Source organism: Pangasianodon hypophthalmus, chromosome 14 (assembly GCF_027358585.1).
Source record: "Pangasianodon hypophthalmus isolate fPanHyp1 chromosome 14, fPanHyp1.pri, whole genome shotgun sequence".
Lineage (NCBI taxonomy): Eukaryota > Metazoa > Chordata > Actinopteri > Siluriformes > Pangasiidae > Pangasianodon > Pangasianodon hypophthalmus.
The window spans coordinates 6,665,121-6,682,341 of NC_069723.1; the positions used below are offsets into that span (position 1 = coordinate 6,665,121).

A 17,221-nucleotide genomic window follows, 5' to 3' on the forward strand; every position below is an offset into this window, starting at 1 on the left:
TTTATACACCACCACAATGGATTTGAAATAAAACAATCAAGATGTGATCGAAGTGTAGATTTTCAGCTTTATTTTAAGAGGTTCCACAAAAATATGGCATTTACCATTTAGGAATTACAGCCATTTTAAGCAAAGTACTTCAATTTTCAGGGGCTCAAAGGTATTTGGACAATTGACTGACAAGAAGTTAATTGACCAGGTGCGGTCCATTCCCTCGTTACTTCAAGACAAATGAAGCAGATAAAAGGTCTGGAGTTGATATCAGGTATTGAGTTGGCATTTGGCATCTGTTTGACTGGAGCTATCAATATGATGTCCAAGGAGATCGCAAGTAAAGGAGGCTATCATGATTCTCAAAAAACAACATAAATCTATAAGAGAGATAGCAAAAACCTTAGGTGTGGCCAAATTAACAATTTGGTACATTCTTAAAAAGAAAGAAAGCACTGGTGAGCTCAACAACATCGAAAGGCCTGGAAGACCACGGAAGACAACTAAAGTGGATGATTGCAGAATCCTTTCCTTGGTGAAGAAAAACACCTTCACAACATCAACAGAAGTCAAGAATACTCTGGAGAAGGTAGGCATATCATTGTCAAAATCTACAATCAAGAGACGCCTTCATGAAAGTAAATACAGAAGGTTTACAACAAGGTGCAAACCACTGGTAACATTCAAGAACAGGAAAGCCAGATTAGACTTTGCCAGAAAACATCTAAAAAGCCTCCCATGTTCTGGAATAAGATTCTTTGGACTGATGAAACTGGTGAAAGGAACAGCTCATGATCCAAAGTATACCACGTCATGTGTCAAACATGGTGGAGGGAGTGTTATGGCAAGGGCATGTATGGCTGCCAACGGAACGGGCTCTCTGGTGTTTATTGATGATGAGACTGCTGACAGAAGTAGCAAGAGAATGAATTCTGAGGTGTATAGGGCTATACTCTCTGCTCACATTCAGCCAAATGCTACAAAACGGATGCAGAACAGTATTGAGGTGGCTATCAAATGCTTCCATAGGAAAGGAATTTAATTCACTTCAAATTAGGAGAGCAGGTTTGGAATCTGGTTTTGGAATTATAAATATTACAATCTTTTTAACATCAGTTACCAATGAAACTAAAAGATGTGAGATTTAAGTCTCGTTTTCCTGTGTCCTACTCAAATAAGGTAACTTTGTGTGGGTCTGTGAGATGAGTTTGGGACATTTTAGCATTCAGGTCTAATTTTTTAATGTATACTCTAATGTATTAAGCTAAAAAAAATAGAAATACGAAAGTGCAGCACTATTTTAATAATATGTGCCTGTATAGATAATATGTGGTTAAAGTACAAAAGAAAAAAAAGTGGGGGAAGGAATTTTACTGTGAAGTCATGTGACTTCAAGGACTCGTCACACCCTGCTCATTAAACAACCAGCTTGGTACTTTGGATTTACAGAATTGCCTGCAAACCTGGAGGCTTCGGTGCTCAGGTATTATTTTACTGTTCTGTAATCTATATCATTTTATTTCATTCCCTGTGTAGCATCAAATCCTGAAACAATATTTTAGTCATTTAACTTAAAGAGTGCATTAATTGTTTATTAATTATTAATTGTAGTAAATTAGGAGTTGTTTCAGAAACATTGCTTACTGTAACTTTATAACAAGCTGCTGTTACTTTCCCTGAAAGTAATTTTAGGAACAGAAATCAAGGATAAGAACAAATTCCCTATTTGAAGGATTTCATGTTTTTCGTGGTTACCCTGAAAGAGACTGAAGCCATTAAGTACTGCAGATCATTTTCATCTAATTAACAAATGTGAATTAAAATTGACTGATGGAAGTGTGCAGGTTTAGTGTTGCACCTCTAATTTGACCCTTTAAAATGAAACACATAAGCAATATACTATTCGGTTTATTGAACTGAACGTGTGATTCCGCAGTCTGCGTCCCTCACAATGAGTCAGCAGATGATTCAGCCAGATCTTTACTACGCGTGCGCAAAAACGTCACATGCTACGTTTTATATTCAAAGTGGGCGGTCTCCATTACTTTTGCTACATAATTACAGCATATACAAAGTATCCAATTTAAGCTATCCAATTTCCATAAAGAAATATTTTATTTTCATTCGGATTTTAAAATTAATAAAATATTCCCGCTACTAAAATATGATTTGCTGTGGTTATTGAGGCTGTTCCTATCAGAGATAACATACTTTTATAAAGAGCCCTGTTAAGTCACATTCCCTCTCCTTGCTGTTGCACATCCATACATTAATATATTAATGTCTTACTCGAGCTTTGTGCTCTAATATATAAATATAAGAAACAAGGTTAAAGATGTATCATGTAAGTTAATTTATCAGCTTTGCTCGGTTAAGCTGTATCTAAAGAAGAAGGATTCTAACATGGATACTATTTGCTATTGTGCTTGTGCTGAAGAATAGAAAATCCTGTCTGTTTTGGCAATGCATACATTATTATTTTTGAAGGCATGTGTTGCTTCAGCTAAATAGTTTATTTATTATTTTATAAAATAATATCTTTATTCTATATAGATGTTTTATTTCAATGAAATAATTTTGACAAAGGTGTAAGAAATTATTTATTTCATCATCAACCTATTTATTATACTTGGAAGGATTTATTTAACACAAAATTTGCTTTATGTCTGAACAAAAAAGTTTTGGAATGTGTTATTTTTTTCAAATGTTAATGAAGACTACATTGCTTGTAAATGCTCATAATTAAATAACTGCACTGTTTTCTAGAGATCCAGTGTGTATGTAGCCTTTTATGCAGGACATTCATTTCATGCTACTTGCTATAAAACTATAGGTCAGTGAGAATCCTATGCTTGATCAAGGCTAGATTACCTCCTCACCTTGTAAATTACATTAGCACTCCTACCATCCACAAGTTATAGTGCTTAATTGGCCAAACAAAGCTGAGCTATAGATCAAAACTAAAATAACATTAAATAGGTTTTTTAAAAAGTGTATATCCCTCTTCAGTCTCCAGTGCAGTGATTTTAATGAAAATGAACTGCACACAGACAATTAGAGAGACATAAATGTGCCTCAGACAGGGTATTTAAAGGAACAAGATTCTAGTGAATATGATATGAATATGAATATAATATGATATGCACTCACTTCCTGTCTGGCACCTCGCCATCAGATTCATTTGCTGAGTCACAGAGCGAGAGAGAGAGAGATATTGTTCATATAAAGAGTGCAGACAGGTATCAGGTGTGCTATGTTCATTAGCCTATCCCCATACTCTCCTGTTAAACCTTGCCCTCACCTGCTATTTCACCTCGCAACCTTTTACTACATTTGGGGACAAACTCTCTCTCCACAAGATATTTTTGCAATGTTTGAAAACGTTTTCATCTTTCTAACATGTCCTCACATGTATTACAGTGTTACACAAATTACAGTGTTCATTTTGAAATGCCACAAAATGTACACTAAATGTAAAACTACACACATGTGCCATAAAGATCTGGTAGTGTCGTAAAGCAAATTTGAATGTAATCAAATTAGTCGTGGATCGGGTGTGGGGCGCAGTTTGGGGAAACACAGAGTGCACACAAAGCTATTTGCAAGTTTGAAGCAGTAAATCGAGCATGCAGAGAAGCTTGTGAGTGTACATCCGTTCTGGATGTTCATAATGTAAGACCTACTCTGCTCCACTTTTAAAGTAAAAATACAAACTAAAAATTCAGCTATTATGAAAGTATTTTAAATACCAGTATATCTAGACTCTGTTTCATAATTTTATGAATGTAATTTAGAGAAAGAAGTCATGGCAGATCAAGCTCCAGGTGATGAAACAGACATCCAGCCAGTGACCGAGCACTTCTCAGACCCAGAAGAAATCGGCAGTAAAGCGAGTCAAGATCGTGAGAACATCCACAATCCACATGTGGACAATGAAAAAGATATTGAACACTGTGACAAAGGTGATAAGTGATTTGACAAATTTTCACAAAATGTAAAATGAAATCTCAGTGAGAAATCATAAGGTAATAAATAAAGTTTGGTGAGGGATTGTCAGCTAGGATTTTATGTTCATTACTGATGGAGTCTCATCATCATTTCTGAAAAAAGTCCACTTTCAAATAACATCTGTTTCTATCGTTTCATCAAGATTTCTGTAGACAAGACTGCACAGATCAGACCGACACCAGACTGGAAAACCAAATACCACCAGGAAAATGTGGGGTGAGTACAGATTACTGAGGACATATTACAAGAAATGCAAATAAATCCTTAAAAAAGAAAAATAGAGTTTTAATTAAACATAAAGGAGAACTTCCCTTAAAGAATCTAGAGTTTATCTTTACACAGTGGTATTATGTCAGTTTAATAATGTAATTTTTACATATTGCTCATTTAAAAATAAAGTGAGACAATAAATGCTTACATTACCTTTGTTCAAGGATAATGAAGACACAAAGAAAAACAACGTGACATTGCGAGCTGAAATAAACAGTACTATGGCATCCAGACATTCCCAAGCTGATGAGTATGAAGATGGTACTGGTCAGGAAGCCACACCGTTTCCAGATGATATCAAGCTGCATACAGAAATAAAGAATGAGGTCACTGAAGGGTCTCAAACAATGAAAAGAGTAGCTCCTGAGCACAGCCAGGCTGATGGTAGTTTAGAAAATATTAACACAGCCACTGAAGCATCACAAGAAGATATCACTGAAGAAATGACCAGAGGGGGATCAGCTTTATCAGTTTGTGATGTTGAATCCACAAGTGATTCCTCCGGTTTCACTGTTGTGCTGTTTGGAAACACCTCTGCAGTCCACCTTGGAGAGGAAAATATACTACTTGGAGCAGAACATTTTCCTCCAGATCAGGCCCACATCCCCAGACAAATAAAAGTGTCAGGACGTGCATTGTCAGTGGTCAACATACTGGACTTGCATGAGAATTATTTGTCCGTGGATTCTGTGGACCACATCACTGGTCAGTTAGTTAATGAAAACAACATCCAGTCCTTTATCTTTGTCCTGAAACTGGGACAATTTACAGATGATGATAAAATGGGACTTGAATGGCTGGAAAGAAAATTTGGAGAAGATGTTCTTTCCTTTGTGATGATTCTTTTCACTTACGAGAGAGAGGAGGAGTGTGACACCATCATAGATGACCTGAAGAACAACACTGTTCTAGAGCAACTGGTGAAGAAGTGTGGAGACAGATACTGCACATGCAGCAAGAAAATGAACAACCAGTCAGAAATGAGAACACTGCTGGAGAAGATTGATCATCTCTTCTCTGAGAACAATCAGCACTGCCACACTGCTGAGAACTACAACACAGAATTAAAGTTTAAAGAACATCAGCAAGAGACGGGGAGGCAGAAAGGTGGTGTATGATTTTGTTGTCTTATGAATACCTGAAATATATGTGTGTATATACATGGTTATTAAGTCAGGTCCACAAAAATTTGAACATTGAAAAAAAACTATTGTTATTTTAGCTGCCTAACACAATATAGTGAAGCTGATTGAATTCAATTAAGAGACTAAAAGTAATTGGACAGTTGGCTGCTCAGCTCTTCCATGGCTAGGTGTGTGTTATTTCCTCATTATCTGAAGTTGATTTAAAGTGTGGCATTTGGATTTGGAATTTGTTGCTGTTAACTCTCAATATGAAGTTAAATGAAATTAATTAAAATTAAAGCTGAATCTCTGTACTTTGAACTCATTCATTATTTAATTTGAAATCCAATATACTGTGGTAGGTAGCTAAAAAAACAAAAACTTTGTCAATGTCCAAATATTTAAATATGAAGAAGTGTGATCTCTCTAGAGACTGTTGTGTGTGAAAATCCCAGGAGATCAGCAGTTTCTGAAATACTCAAACCAGCCCATCAGGCACCAACAACCATGCCACAGTTAAAGTCACAGAGATCAGAGTTTGATGTGAACATTAACTGAAGCTCTTGACCTGTATCTGCATGTTTTTATGCATTGTGCTGCTGCCACTGATTGGCTAATTAGATAACTGCATGAATGTATAGGCGTACAGGTGTTCCTAATAAAGTGGACAGTGAGTGTATATGGTAGAAGTGGTAACAGTGTGGTGAAACAGAATGTTTTGGACAAAAGGCCTTCATCAGCTATGCAAGCAGAGTGCTTCTGAGGCAGTAGTAAAACCAGGATATTTGAAATGCTTCAGGATGTAACAGCCAAAACATAACATTTATTCCTTGGGGTTGGGGATCTCAGGAATGTCCTGGAGGATTTAGAAGTTTTTAAGTATAATATCCATAACTGTCTTATTAGTGGAATGATAAGTAAGTACCAAAGGAATTCTCTCTGTGCTGGCAGGGGAATGTGTAGAGACTCTTGCACCTGTTCCCTCAATTGTGCTAATACAGTGCATGGCATGATCTACAATGGTTTTGGGAATCCACAGTCGTAAACATAATTGCACAATTCCTTACTTTTGGTGGAGAAAATCTTTATTCTCACTGAAGATGCATTTAAATCTCACTGGCTATGAATAAGGGATGGAATCATTGCAGTGTTTGGGATGTGAAAAGTTATACTCCATGTAGAAAAGACATTCTATCAGTTTATAATGGATGGTGGTTTTCAAAGTGGAATTTACTGACTTCAAGGATATGTCTAGATTGATGACATGTTATTATTACTCCATGTATATTCTGGAGCTTAGTAAAATGTGGAGAAGGAGAAAATTTAAAAAAGCTGGAGTGCCTAAACTTTGCACTTAACAATGCCATCGATGTACCTAAGAAATAGAGTGGGTACATGATCAGTAAATTGTTCAAAGAACTTTTGTTCAACAAATCCAATGAGAGTCCCCATTTTATGTTCTTACTAACTCCTTTTACTTGGGAGTAAAACTTGGAGTTGAAGCTGAAGCAATCCATCTTTATCAGGAATGATTTTATGCAAGCTTTTGAAATCCATAAAAAAAAGTAAAGGATTGTTTTGCAGGGACTGTTCTTTGAAATCTTCAAGATTCTGTAAGAAAATGTGTGGAGTCTTTCACAAATGTTGATAAAGACTGACCAATGGAAAATGTCATCTAGATCCTGTGATGTAATTTCTGTTGGACAAGGTTCCAGATGGAATTAGATGTAGTGGCATTAGCAATAATAAACTGGATGGAGGACTGTAGCTGGGGAGTGATAACATGGTCAACCCACCTATAGAAGCTAGTATAGGAAAATTGCATCTCTGCTTCCTTGATGTAACAGTCTTTTCTCCAGAAAACAACTGCCCCACCTTTATCTGCTGATCTGATCACAATGTCTTTCCTTTTGCTGAGATCTTTCTGAGCTGTGTATGTTTCTTTGGGTAGACTGAGGCTGTTGGTGGATATATTAAACGTATTCTGTATATACAGTATACAGTATATAACTTCAGGAAATAGAGTCATTGTGGTTTGACGTCATGTTAAATTTCATTTATCCAGATTTTCATTTCATTTGTCTGCATTTGTATAAATGTCTCAAGAGACCACATTATTTATATACAAAGTTACAAGAGCCACTGATTGAGTAGTTAACCTTAGCAAGAGCATGAAGAGGCTGCCTCTGATTTTTTTTATGTTAAAAAAAATCAGCCTTTATTCATCAAGTAGAATACAAAACATTCTCTATAAATTTTATTTGTACTTTTCATTTTTAACTTTTTTCATAGACCATAGCACTCACCTGCCACAAGAGAAGAAAGTTCCACATATCAGTGAAGAACAGACAGAAAAAGGAAAGGTAAGCAGTTCCTTATCCAGTCAAATTAAAGCTTAAAACAATGGCTATAAAAGGTCTACACAAACCTGTTAAAATGGCAGGTTCTTGTGATGTAAATAAAAAAAAAAGAAAGAAACAAAGATAAATCATGTCAGAACTTTTCTATCTTTATTGTGAAATTGCAGCCTATAAATTAAAGTGAAAAACAGTAAAGATCATTTGGGGGGAAAAATTAAAAATAAAATTAACCTGGTTGCATAAGTGTGCACACCCCTAAACTAACGCTTAGTTGAAGCACCTTTAGATCTTACCATCCCATTCAATCTTTTTGGGTAAGAGTCTATCAGCGTGGCACATCTTGAAGCAATATATTGCCGCTCTTCCTTGCAAAAACATTTTAATTCTGTTAAATTGTAAGAGCATCTCCTGTGCACAGCCCACTTCAGGTCACCCCACAGATTTTTAGTTAGATTCAGGTCTGGGCTCTGGCTAGGCCATTCAAAAACATTGATCTTCTTTTGGTGAAGTCATTCCTTTGTTGATTTGGATGTATGCTTGGGTCATTGTCATGCTGAAAGGTGAAATTCCTTTTCATCGTCAGCTTAATAGCAGACACCTGAAGGTTTTGCAGTAAAATCGACTGGTATTTGTAGCTATTCATGATTCCCTCCACCTTGATAAAAGCCCCAGTTCTTGCTGAAGAAAAGCAGCCCTAAAGCATGATGCTGCCACCATCATGCTTCACCCTGGGTATGGTGTTCTTTTGGTGATGTGATTTTTTTGCACCAAACCTACCTTTTGGAATTATGGAATTATTATACCTTTTGGAATTGGTCTCATCAGACCATAACACGTTTTGCCACATGGTTTGGGGTGATTTATTTGAGCTTGGATGTTTTTTGTGAGAAACGGCTCCTGTCTAGCCACTGTACCCCATAGCCCAGACATGTGAAGGATATGAGAGATTGTTGTTACATGCAGAGAGTAATCAGTACTTGTCAGATATTCCTGCAGCTCCTTTAGTGTTGCCGTAGGTCTCTTAGCAGCCTCCCTGGTAAGGTTTTGTCTTGTCCTTTTATAAATATTGGAGGGAGGTCCTATTCTTGGTGACATCACTGTAGTGCTCCATTTTCTCCACTTGTTGATGATGGCCTTCACGGTGTTCCATGGTACATCTAATGTTTTGGAAATTCTTTTATACCCCTCTCCTGATCGATTCCTTTCTACAGTGAGACCTTGTACAGGCTTTATAAGCTCTTTGAGGATCATGGCATAAGCAGTCGGATGAAACCATGAAGATGTGAAGAAAATCCTACAGAAACAGCTGGTCTTTACTTGGGGTTAATCAGAATAATTTAATTGATGACAGCTATATGATAATTACTTTAGAACATGAGATTGAATGTGATTGGTTCATTCTGAACACAGCCACATCCCCAATTATAAAAGGGTGTGTATACTTATGCAACCAGGTTACTGTAATTTTTTTTTATTTTTTCTATTTTTCCCTAAAAGGTTTCTGATTGTTTTTCACTTAATTTTTATACACTGTAATTTCACATTGAGGGTGGAAAAAGTTCAGACATGATTTATCTTAGTTTCATTTTTTCATCACAAAAACTTTTAACAGGGGTGTGTAAACTTTTTATATCCACTATAAACAGGAGAGGAGTGGAGTTGCCATGGGCAAGCCTTAGATTTGTCTGTGGTTTTGCAACTCTGCTACTGTGTCATCACCCATTTGCCCTGCTGAAAGGGCTCTAATATGGGAACTTGGGTGATAGGAGCTCACCAATAAAGTATCTAGAACTCTATTTCTGATTCCTCAGTATCAGTAGTCCTTTATAATTCCTGAATGTGCTCCTCTAAAGCCAGAATATTTTCCATCATACAGTGTACACTTACATATATCCTACTGGTATTGATGAAGGAAGAATAACTGAGCATTTTTCACTCAGCAGTCACTTCATTATTTTTTCCTGGTGAAAGGTTATAAAGGGAACTTTCTCTTTTTGCTGCCTGTTTAATTTTGCTTCCTGATAGAGGATTCCAAGTACCCCCAATTGGAATTGTCACTATTTGCACTCTGTAAAGTAAACGCAGGCAGCTTGGGGCCACAATGTTTTCCCCATCTCTTTCCCCATGGGTTACTTGTTTCTCCAATTTTTCTCACACCTGGATGTCCAGTGGTCAAGGTGTATGCCTGTGTGATTAATCTGTTCTAGGATGTGCAGTGAAAAATATCCTAGTCTCATGCCCAAATCTAGTGGGCATTGAGGGGGATTTGTGAGGTTCTGTAGTACTCAGGCATTGTCTTTATCTCCAAACCAAGCAAAAAACAAGTCTGAGACAGGAGTTCCCAAACATGAGGTCACTTGATTACAAATTACAAATTATAAATACCAAAGGCAGAGTTTGTGTGCTAATATTTTGAAATGCTAGTCACATTCAGACAAGCCATGGTTAAATTAATAGAGTTATTTTAGTCTTTTTTTCCATTATCGTGAAACGCTGCACTAGTGTAGTTCAACAATAAAACTGACAAATTCCCCTGTCCATTTACCTCTGCTAAATATGCTAGCATTGTGTCTCAAAGCACATACTGTATTTATGTACTATTCTAGAGAGTTATTGAGTGCTAACACTAACCAGTTTTCCTATTACAATTAGTGTTTGAGTTTTAAAAACCTATGTAGCCTTCACACCTACTGAAAGCTCTGTATTGTATACCAGCCTTCTGGATTTTCTAGATTACTAAATACTTTTGAATGTAAGAGTTTTCATTGTGAGACATAGCTTATAACAATCATGGAAAGTTTACAGAGAGACAGAGCTTGTCAGTGAGTTTAACATCGCTCTGCATGATCTAGCTCGGGTTGTTTTGACTCTGACACCCCCCCACCCCCCACCCCAACTCGCATTACCGCAGCTTCTGCACACACACACTCCAAGTATAAACCAGACTCCACTGCTTCACGCCAGGCCATATATGTTTCCTATAACATGAAAACATTTCCCAGCAGGCTGGTAAGAAAGTGCAAGGAATATTCCTTTGATTTTTAGTCACTTACCTTACACATATGTACAGTATGTTACTGAAATAATAACACAATAAAATATTCAAATATTACAGTAGTTCTATATTATTTTATGAATCTGGAATAATACATATCATATATACACACATGCAGTCAACATGCTAAAATATTATTCATAAGGAAAATATGTGTGCGGATGATAAACAAGTACAAACAGGAGTCAAAGGAAAAAATCAAATGCAATAACATAATGCAGATACAAAATTATGCTGTTAATAAAAAAGAGGATAACCAATAAACAAAATTTCTGTTTACTAGACATACACCACTGAACCACCACTGCCTATAGTACAAAGAAGATAGTACTACATTCTGAGTATGTGTAGGATGTGTGCTGTGATACGACTCTTCTCCATGGTGAAAAACACAAGCCCTTTTTCTATGTTTTTTTGCATTATGAAGGGGATCACATATTATATTTGCATAGGTTCAGGAGCTGGGTTAGTCTTTTTCACAGCTTTTCAGAGACCTGAGTGAGGTTAGGCTTTTGTATTTAACCAGTAATTTACCAAGACAGATGGACAAATTAAATTGTCATCTAAAAATAAATTGAAAATGTTTAAATGTATGAAATATTTTACAGGGAAAGATGACAGAATCTGGAGAAGACAGATCAAAATATGAAGAAAAGAAAAAGCTTGAAATGACAAAAAGAGAGCAACTGTTTTTTAGACTTAATCTTAATGAAAAGCACAAACAAAAAATGAAAACTTCAGACATTCTCCAAATAACCTCACATTCATTACACTGGAAGGAGTCTTGTACAGAGAAAGACTTAGTAGAAACTTTTCTACAAAGGCTGTTAATGATGGACTACAGAGCAAGATACATTGCCACTGAAGAAGAATTCACTGATTTTGACCACACTTACCTAGGTACAGGAGATGATGATGTTAATATGTTTGCTGAAATGTTCTCCAAAAAGGCAGAATCATTTAATGCAGAAAGTCATAAATATCGTGTTCACCCCATGGATGTCCAGATGGCAGTGTTTCACTGCTCAGATCATTTCCTAAAGCAGCTAATAGTGAATAAACTGGCTCAGTGTCAGTATGCTCTGCCTCTGCTGGTGCCCAATCCCTTCACCAGAGAGATCGAGTTTCCTCTGTGGACCTTTCGCCAAATCAGAAAGAGTTGGAAGACCACTGAATCCTCTGGTGAGGACATCAGTAAAACCCAGGCGATTTCTGAAGCTGAAACTCCAATGGTGGCTTTCTTCAGGTTCGGCTCTGCATCCTCATCCAAGTCTCAGCTGATGAACAGCTTGATCAATGAGAAACATGACACGTTCTTCCACAGAAACTGTCCAGGCAGCAGCAAGAACCGGTTACTGCTGGATGGAGTGATGGAGATTGCTTGGTACTGCCCATCTGGGAAGGAAACAGATTATTTCCCTGACTGTGTTGCATTCTGTAATCTCCATGGTGATGCAGAAACTAATAAAGAGCAACTGGATATCCTGACTGAAATGTCCTCAGTGAATGTTGTACTTTTTTCTGATCCTGAAAAAGCAATATATAAGAAGATACTACAGAAGCTCTTCAGAGACCCCAAGCCACTGATTTGTTTACTTTCAGAGGATGAATCAGGTGTAACTAGATTTAGGGATGGAAAATACAGAATTGGAGTTAAAGACAGAACTCACTCAGATGTAGCCAAGAACCTCAGAATGACTATAAAAGAGTGTCTCTCCAATTCAAAAATAATTTTCAAACTTGAAGATTTTGACACCCAACTGATTACAAAAGATGAAGATTTCTCTGAATGCAAGAAAACAAAGGAAGCTGCAGTGAAGATAATGAGTCAGTTGGAGGGAAATGAACTCTCCAAACTAAAAGAAAAACATCTGCCCTGTCAAGGAAAACTGTGGCATGACTGGTGTGAGATAAACAAAGACCTGTATCAACTTCAGGGGAACAATTTAGAAATACAAAAATGTACAAAACAAAGAGAAATGAAGCAAATCCGTGAAGAGCAGCATAAATATAGACTCTCTGTTCTTATGGAACAATTCATTTCCTCACTGGATCGTCTAGGAGAAAATGAAAAATTATTCTTTTTAAAATGGGTTGGGATTCTCCTAGACAAACGCACCTCAGATTATCTTTCTGCTCTTCATCACAAATACAATAAAAAGTGGACAGCAGTTTTAGACCTTAAGAAGAAGCATGATAAATCGGATAAAATGAAGTGGGAGCAAACAGAACTTGAGGAGCTTTCAGAAAAACTGAATGCAGCAACCTTTGGTTTGGAGCACATCTTCAGAGAGATGGGTCAGATATACGAGGCTTTTATTTCTGTACAAACACACAAGAAACGATCTGAAGAAAAAACCTTGACCTCTCTCCCCAAGCTTGCAGCAGAACTCATGAAATCTGGTCATCCAATGGAGCTGATGGATGGAGATGCTGCTCATGTTCCTCTGATCTGGGTTTCAGCAGTTCTAGATGAACTTGTGAAGATACTGGGAGACCAGAGAGTGTTTGTGCTGTCAGTTCTGGGGATTCAGAGCTCTGGGAAATCCACCATGCTGAATGCCATGTTTGGACTCCAGTTTGCTGTCAGTGCTGGAAGGTGCACCAGAGGAGCCTTCATGCAGCTGGTCAGAGTGTCGGAGGAGATGAAAGAAGAGCTGAAGTTTGACTACATTCTTATTGTAGATACTGAAGGACTTCGAGCACTTGAGCTTGCAGGAAAATCCACTCGACATCATGACAATGAACTCGCCACATTTGTTGTTGGTCTTGGAAACCTGACCTTGATCAACATCTTTGGAGAGAACCCTGCTGAGATGCAGGACATCCTTCAGATTGTTGTTCAGGCATTCCTGAGGATGAAGAAGGTCAGACTGAATCCCAGCTGCATGTTTGTCCATCAGAATGTTGGAGACATCACTGCTGGAGAGAAAAACATGGAAGGAAGGAGACGTTTACAGGAAAAACTGGATGAAATGGCAAAATTGGCTGCAAAAGAAGAAGAAAGTGAAGCTGAGTGTTTCAGTGATGTTATTGAATTCAATGTACAAGATGATGTGTATTATTTTGCTCAGCTCTGGGAGGGCAGCCCACCAATGGCACCACCAAACCCATGCTACAGCAGAAATGTTCAGAATCTAAAGAACGCCATTTTCAAAAAAACTGACAAGTCTACTAGTATGACTCTCTCAGAGTTTAAATCACGCATCAGTGATCTTTGGAATGCATTACTCAACGAGAACTTTGTGTTTAGCTTCCAAAACACACTGGAGATAGCAGTGTACAGAAAACTGGAGAATGAGTTTGGAAAATGGACCTGGGCCCTCAGAAGTGCCATGTTAGACACTGAAGAAAAACTTTATAACAGAATTGAAAATGAAAAACTGAAAAGAATTGAAGAAAAAGATCTTTTTTTGTACATGAAAAAGACCAAAGAGGAAGTGGACAAATCAATGAAGAGTTTCTTTGAAGAGGACAAAGACAAAGAAATTTTAATTCAGTGGAGAGTGAGATGTGAAAACAAAATCACACAGCTTTATGAAGACCTTGTCAAAGACACAAAACAAAATGCGAATGAAGTTATAAGACAGCAATGTGCACGGGAGACTTTTGAACATAAAAGGACACAGTACGATGAAAAACTGTTTAATCTGAGCAAAGACCTCGCTCTAAGTCTGAAGAGCAAGCAGTCTGATGAACAAGTACTGAAGCAAGAATTTGACAAATTGTGGGACAAATGGGTCACTGAACTGACACACGATACACCTTCAGAAAAAGCTACTGAGGTTTGGGGGGATGTTGTACAGATTCTGTCTGAAGGTAATGAACAAGCTTTTGTCCGTGATCGTCTATCTCAGGAAGACTTCAAAAAAATAGACAAGCTGGGAAATTATTCATGTTATATTATTTTGAACAAGCACAAAGAATCTTTTGCCGAGAGTCAGCACAAAGTCAAATCTGATGTGAACAAAGATATAAACAAGGGCAAAATTAAAGAACAACCCATATATCAGAGAGTCTGGAGAGGTTTTGTCTCATACATTGTACCTGGCTATGGAACGCAAAATAAAAATCAGTCTGAGACAAATGCCTTGTATTCTGAAGACCAAAATTTTGTGAAGGATCTGATCAGAAATGTCATCCAAGAAACTGGGGTATTAATTCGTGAGATCTGCAGCAAAATCGCAAGACTTGGGTACAAAGACACCTACATACAGGAAATAACAGACCACATCAGGAAGAAAGTTGAGCAACATCACAGTGAAAACAAGAGAATCAAGATCAAAAAGGAATTCACTCTGGATCTCTGTCTTCATGTGTGTGAACTTGCGAGTCACAGTTTTACTGAGTGCCATAAGCAATTCAGGGATGCAAATGATCCAAGGGTTTATCTGTCCAAGCAGAAACCACAATATTACAATGTCTTTAAAAACTACTGCAGAGGAGCAACAGCAACAAAAGTGTTTGGTGAACTGATTTGCAGTAACCTGAGAGAATCCATCCTGCAAGCAGTTTACAATAAAACTGCTATTGATTTGGCAGCACAGATCAGATCAGGCATGCCAGAGTTTAACGGTAACAGAACAAACCTTGAGAAACACATCCTGAAATATCTGGCAGAGGAGGAGAACTTTGAGAAGTACAAAGAGTACATTCATAATCCCAAAAAGCACTTCAAACACTTCATTACAGAGAAGGTGAATAAGTACATTACTGAAAATAACACCACAGTTCTGAAGCTTTTTAAACAAAATCTAAAAGAGAAAATGCAGAGAGTAAGAAATGCTGTTCACATTGCAACTGAAAAGGTGAAGAACAGACGTGGTGATGCAGACATGTGGCTGAGAAGTTTTACCAGTTCACTAAATGATGAACTGAACTTAAAAGAAATAACCTTCACTGATCACAAAGAAATTACAGACTTTGATTTTCTACAGCAGCTTGTTAGTGAAGGTCTCACTGAAATGATGTCAGAGCTAGACAAAAGCTTTAAAAGTGTAAAAGACATAAAAATGGAGAAGTTCAGGAAGAAGCCAGATAAGATCCTGATTGAACACCTCTGTCGATGCTGCTGGGTTCAGTGTCCATTCTGTAAATCCATCTGCACCAACACAATGGAGGATCATGATGGAGATCACAGTGTCCCTTTCCACAGGGTAGATGGTATCAATGGGTGGTATTACAGAGGTACAACAAATCTCTGTTCTGATTTCTGTACAACAGCTGTGCAAAGTAATAAAAGTTTCCACCCCAGTCATGATACAGATGAGTTCGTACCTTACAAATCATACAGAAGAGCAGGAGGAGTATATGCTACCTGGAGCATCACCCCTGATAATTCACAACTCGCATACTGGAAATGGTTTGTGTGCAGATTCCAGAAAGACCTGGAAAGGCACTATGAGAATACATTTCAGGGTTATGGTGAGATCCCCAGGGAATGGAGAGACTTCAATAAAAAACAAGCTATTAAGAGTTTGGATGAATATATCTGATGAAAGGCACGGCTCATCTGAACAGAACCCAGCAGGAACAGCAACTTAATCATGAACCAGTCATAAATAGAGAAGCTTTGCCTGTATTAGTGACAACAAAAGGGATAAAAAATAATGAAGAAATATTCATTAGATTAAATTGAGAATGATCACTATATTTACACACACTGTTTTACCTTTTCTCTTTCTTTTTTCTTCTTCATGACAACATTTAAAAATTAATCATGTTATACCAGTGAAAATATTAATACTAGAATGTACTTGATTAGGATATTATTATTTTTTTTAATTAAGATGTTCTTGTTTGAGTGTCAATGTTGAAATAATAAACAATATTACAACACATTTTATGTCTCTGTGCTTCAGAAAGACTTTTCTAAAGCCTGATATTTTATTCTTCAGCATTGTGGAACATACAGAGAACATAGGAGACCGTGCCTCAGTTTTTTTATTCTTCCATCTAAAAATAATTTCCAGTATAAACTATATGAAAAAAAGACTAGTCCTGAAGATTACACTCAAATAATACACATAAATTCAAAAAAATTCTAGTGTACTACATGATTATTGAATAGAAACAATAAAAGAACACGAGCAGATGATAAAAGAACACGAATAGACGATGAAAGATTACGAGTACACGATAAAAGAACACGAGTAGACGATAAAAGAACACAAGTAGACGAGATAAAAGAACACGAGAAGATGACAAAAACATACGAGTAGACGATAAAAGAACACGAGTAGACGATAAAAGAACACAAGTAGACGAGATAAAAGAACACGAGAAGATGACAAAAACATACGAGTAGACGATAAAAGAACACGAGTAGACGATAAAAGAACACAAGTAGACACGATAAAAGAACACGAGCAGACGATAAAAGAATACGAGTACACGATAAAATAACACGAGGA

At 37.1% G+C, this 17,221-nt stretch overlaps 2 protein-coding genes across 2 annotated transcripts in view; one reads left to right on the top strand and one right to left on the bottom strand.

Annotated features, from left to right (window-relative positions):
- LOC113532805 (collagen alpha-6(VI) chain) overlaps nt 1-11,835 on the bottom strand; it is a 33,087-nt gene extending 21,252 nt beyond the window's left edge. The window contains exon 1 of the mRNA XM_053239842.1: nt 11,705-11,835. The gene's annotated coding sequence lies outside the window, so the exon portion shown is untranslated. The remainder of the gene's footprint in view (nt 1-11,704) is intronic.
- Nucleotides 1,423-16,756, top strand: LOC113532804 (interferon-induced very large GTPase 1). Its single transcript, XM_026924449.3, has 6 exons — nt 1,423-1,474; nt 3,786-3,953; nt 4,142-4,215; nt 4,434-5,376; nt 7,686-7,756; nt 11,417-16,756. Exons 2-6 carry the CDS (start codon nt 3,797-3,799, stop codon nt 16,301-16,303), a joined length of 6,132 nt encoding a protein of 2,043 aa, XP_026780250.3. The 5' UTR covers nt 1,423-1,474; nt 3,786-3,796; the 3' UTR covers nt 16,304-16,756.
- Nucleotides 16,757-17,221: the final 465 nt, after the last annotated feature.

What these genes read in the sequence shown, in the direction of transcription:
- LOC113532804 (XM_026924449.3), top strand. Translation starts at nt 3,797, where the DNA reads ATGGCAGATCAAGCTCCAGGTGATGAAACAGACATCCAGCCAGTGACC. An exon ending in TATTGAACACTGTGACAAAG is followed by an intron (nt 3,954 to 4,141) that starts GTGATAAGTGAT and finishes CGTTTCATCAAG; the next exon opens with ATTTCTGTAGACAAGACTGC. An exon ending in TACCACCAGGAAAATGTGGG is followed by an intron (nt 4,216 to 4,433) that starts GTGAGTACAGAT and finishes CCTTTGTTCAAG; the next exon opens with GATAATGAAGACACAAAGAA.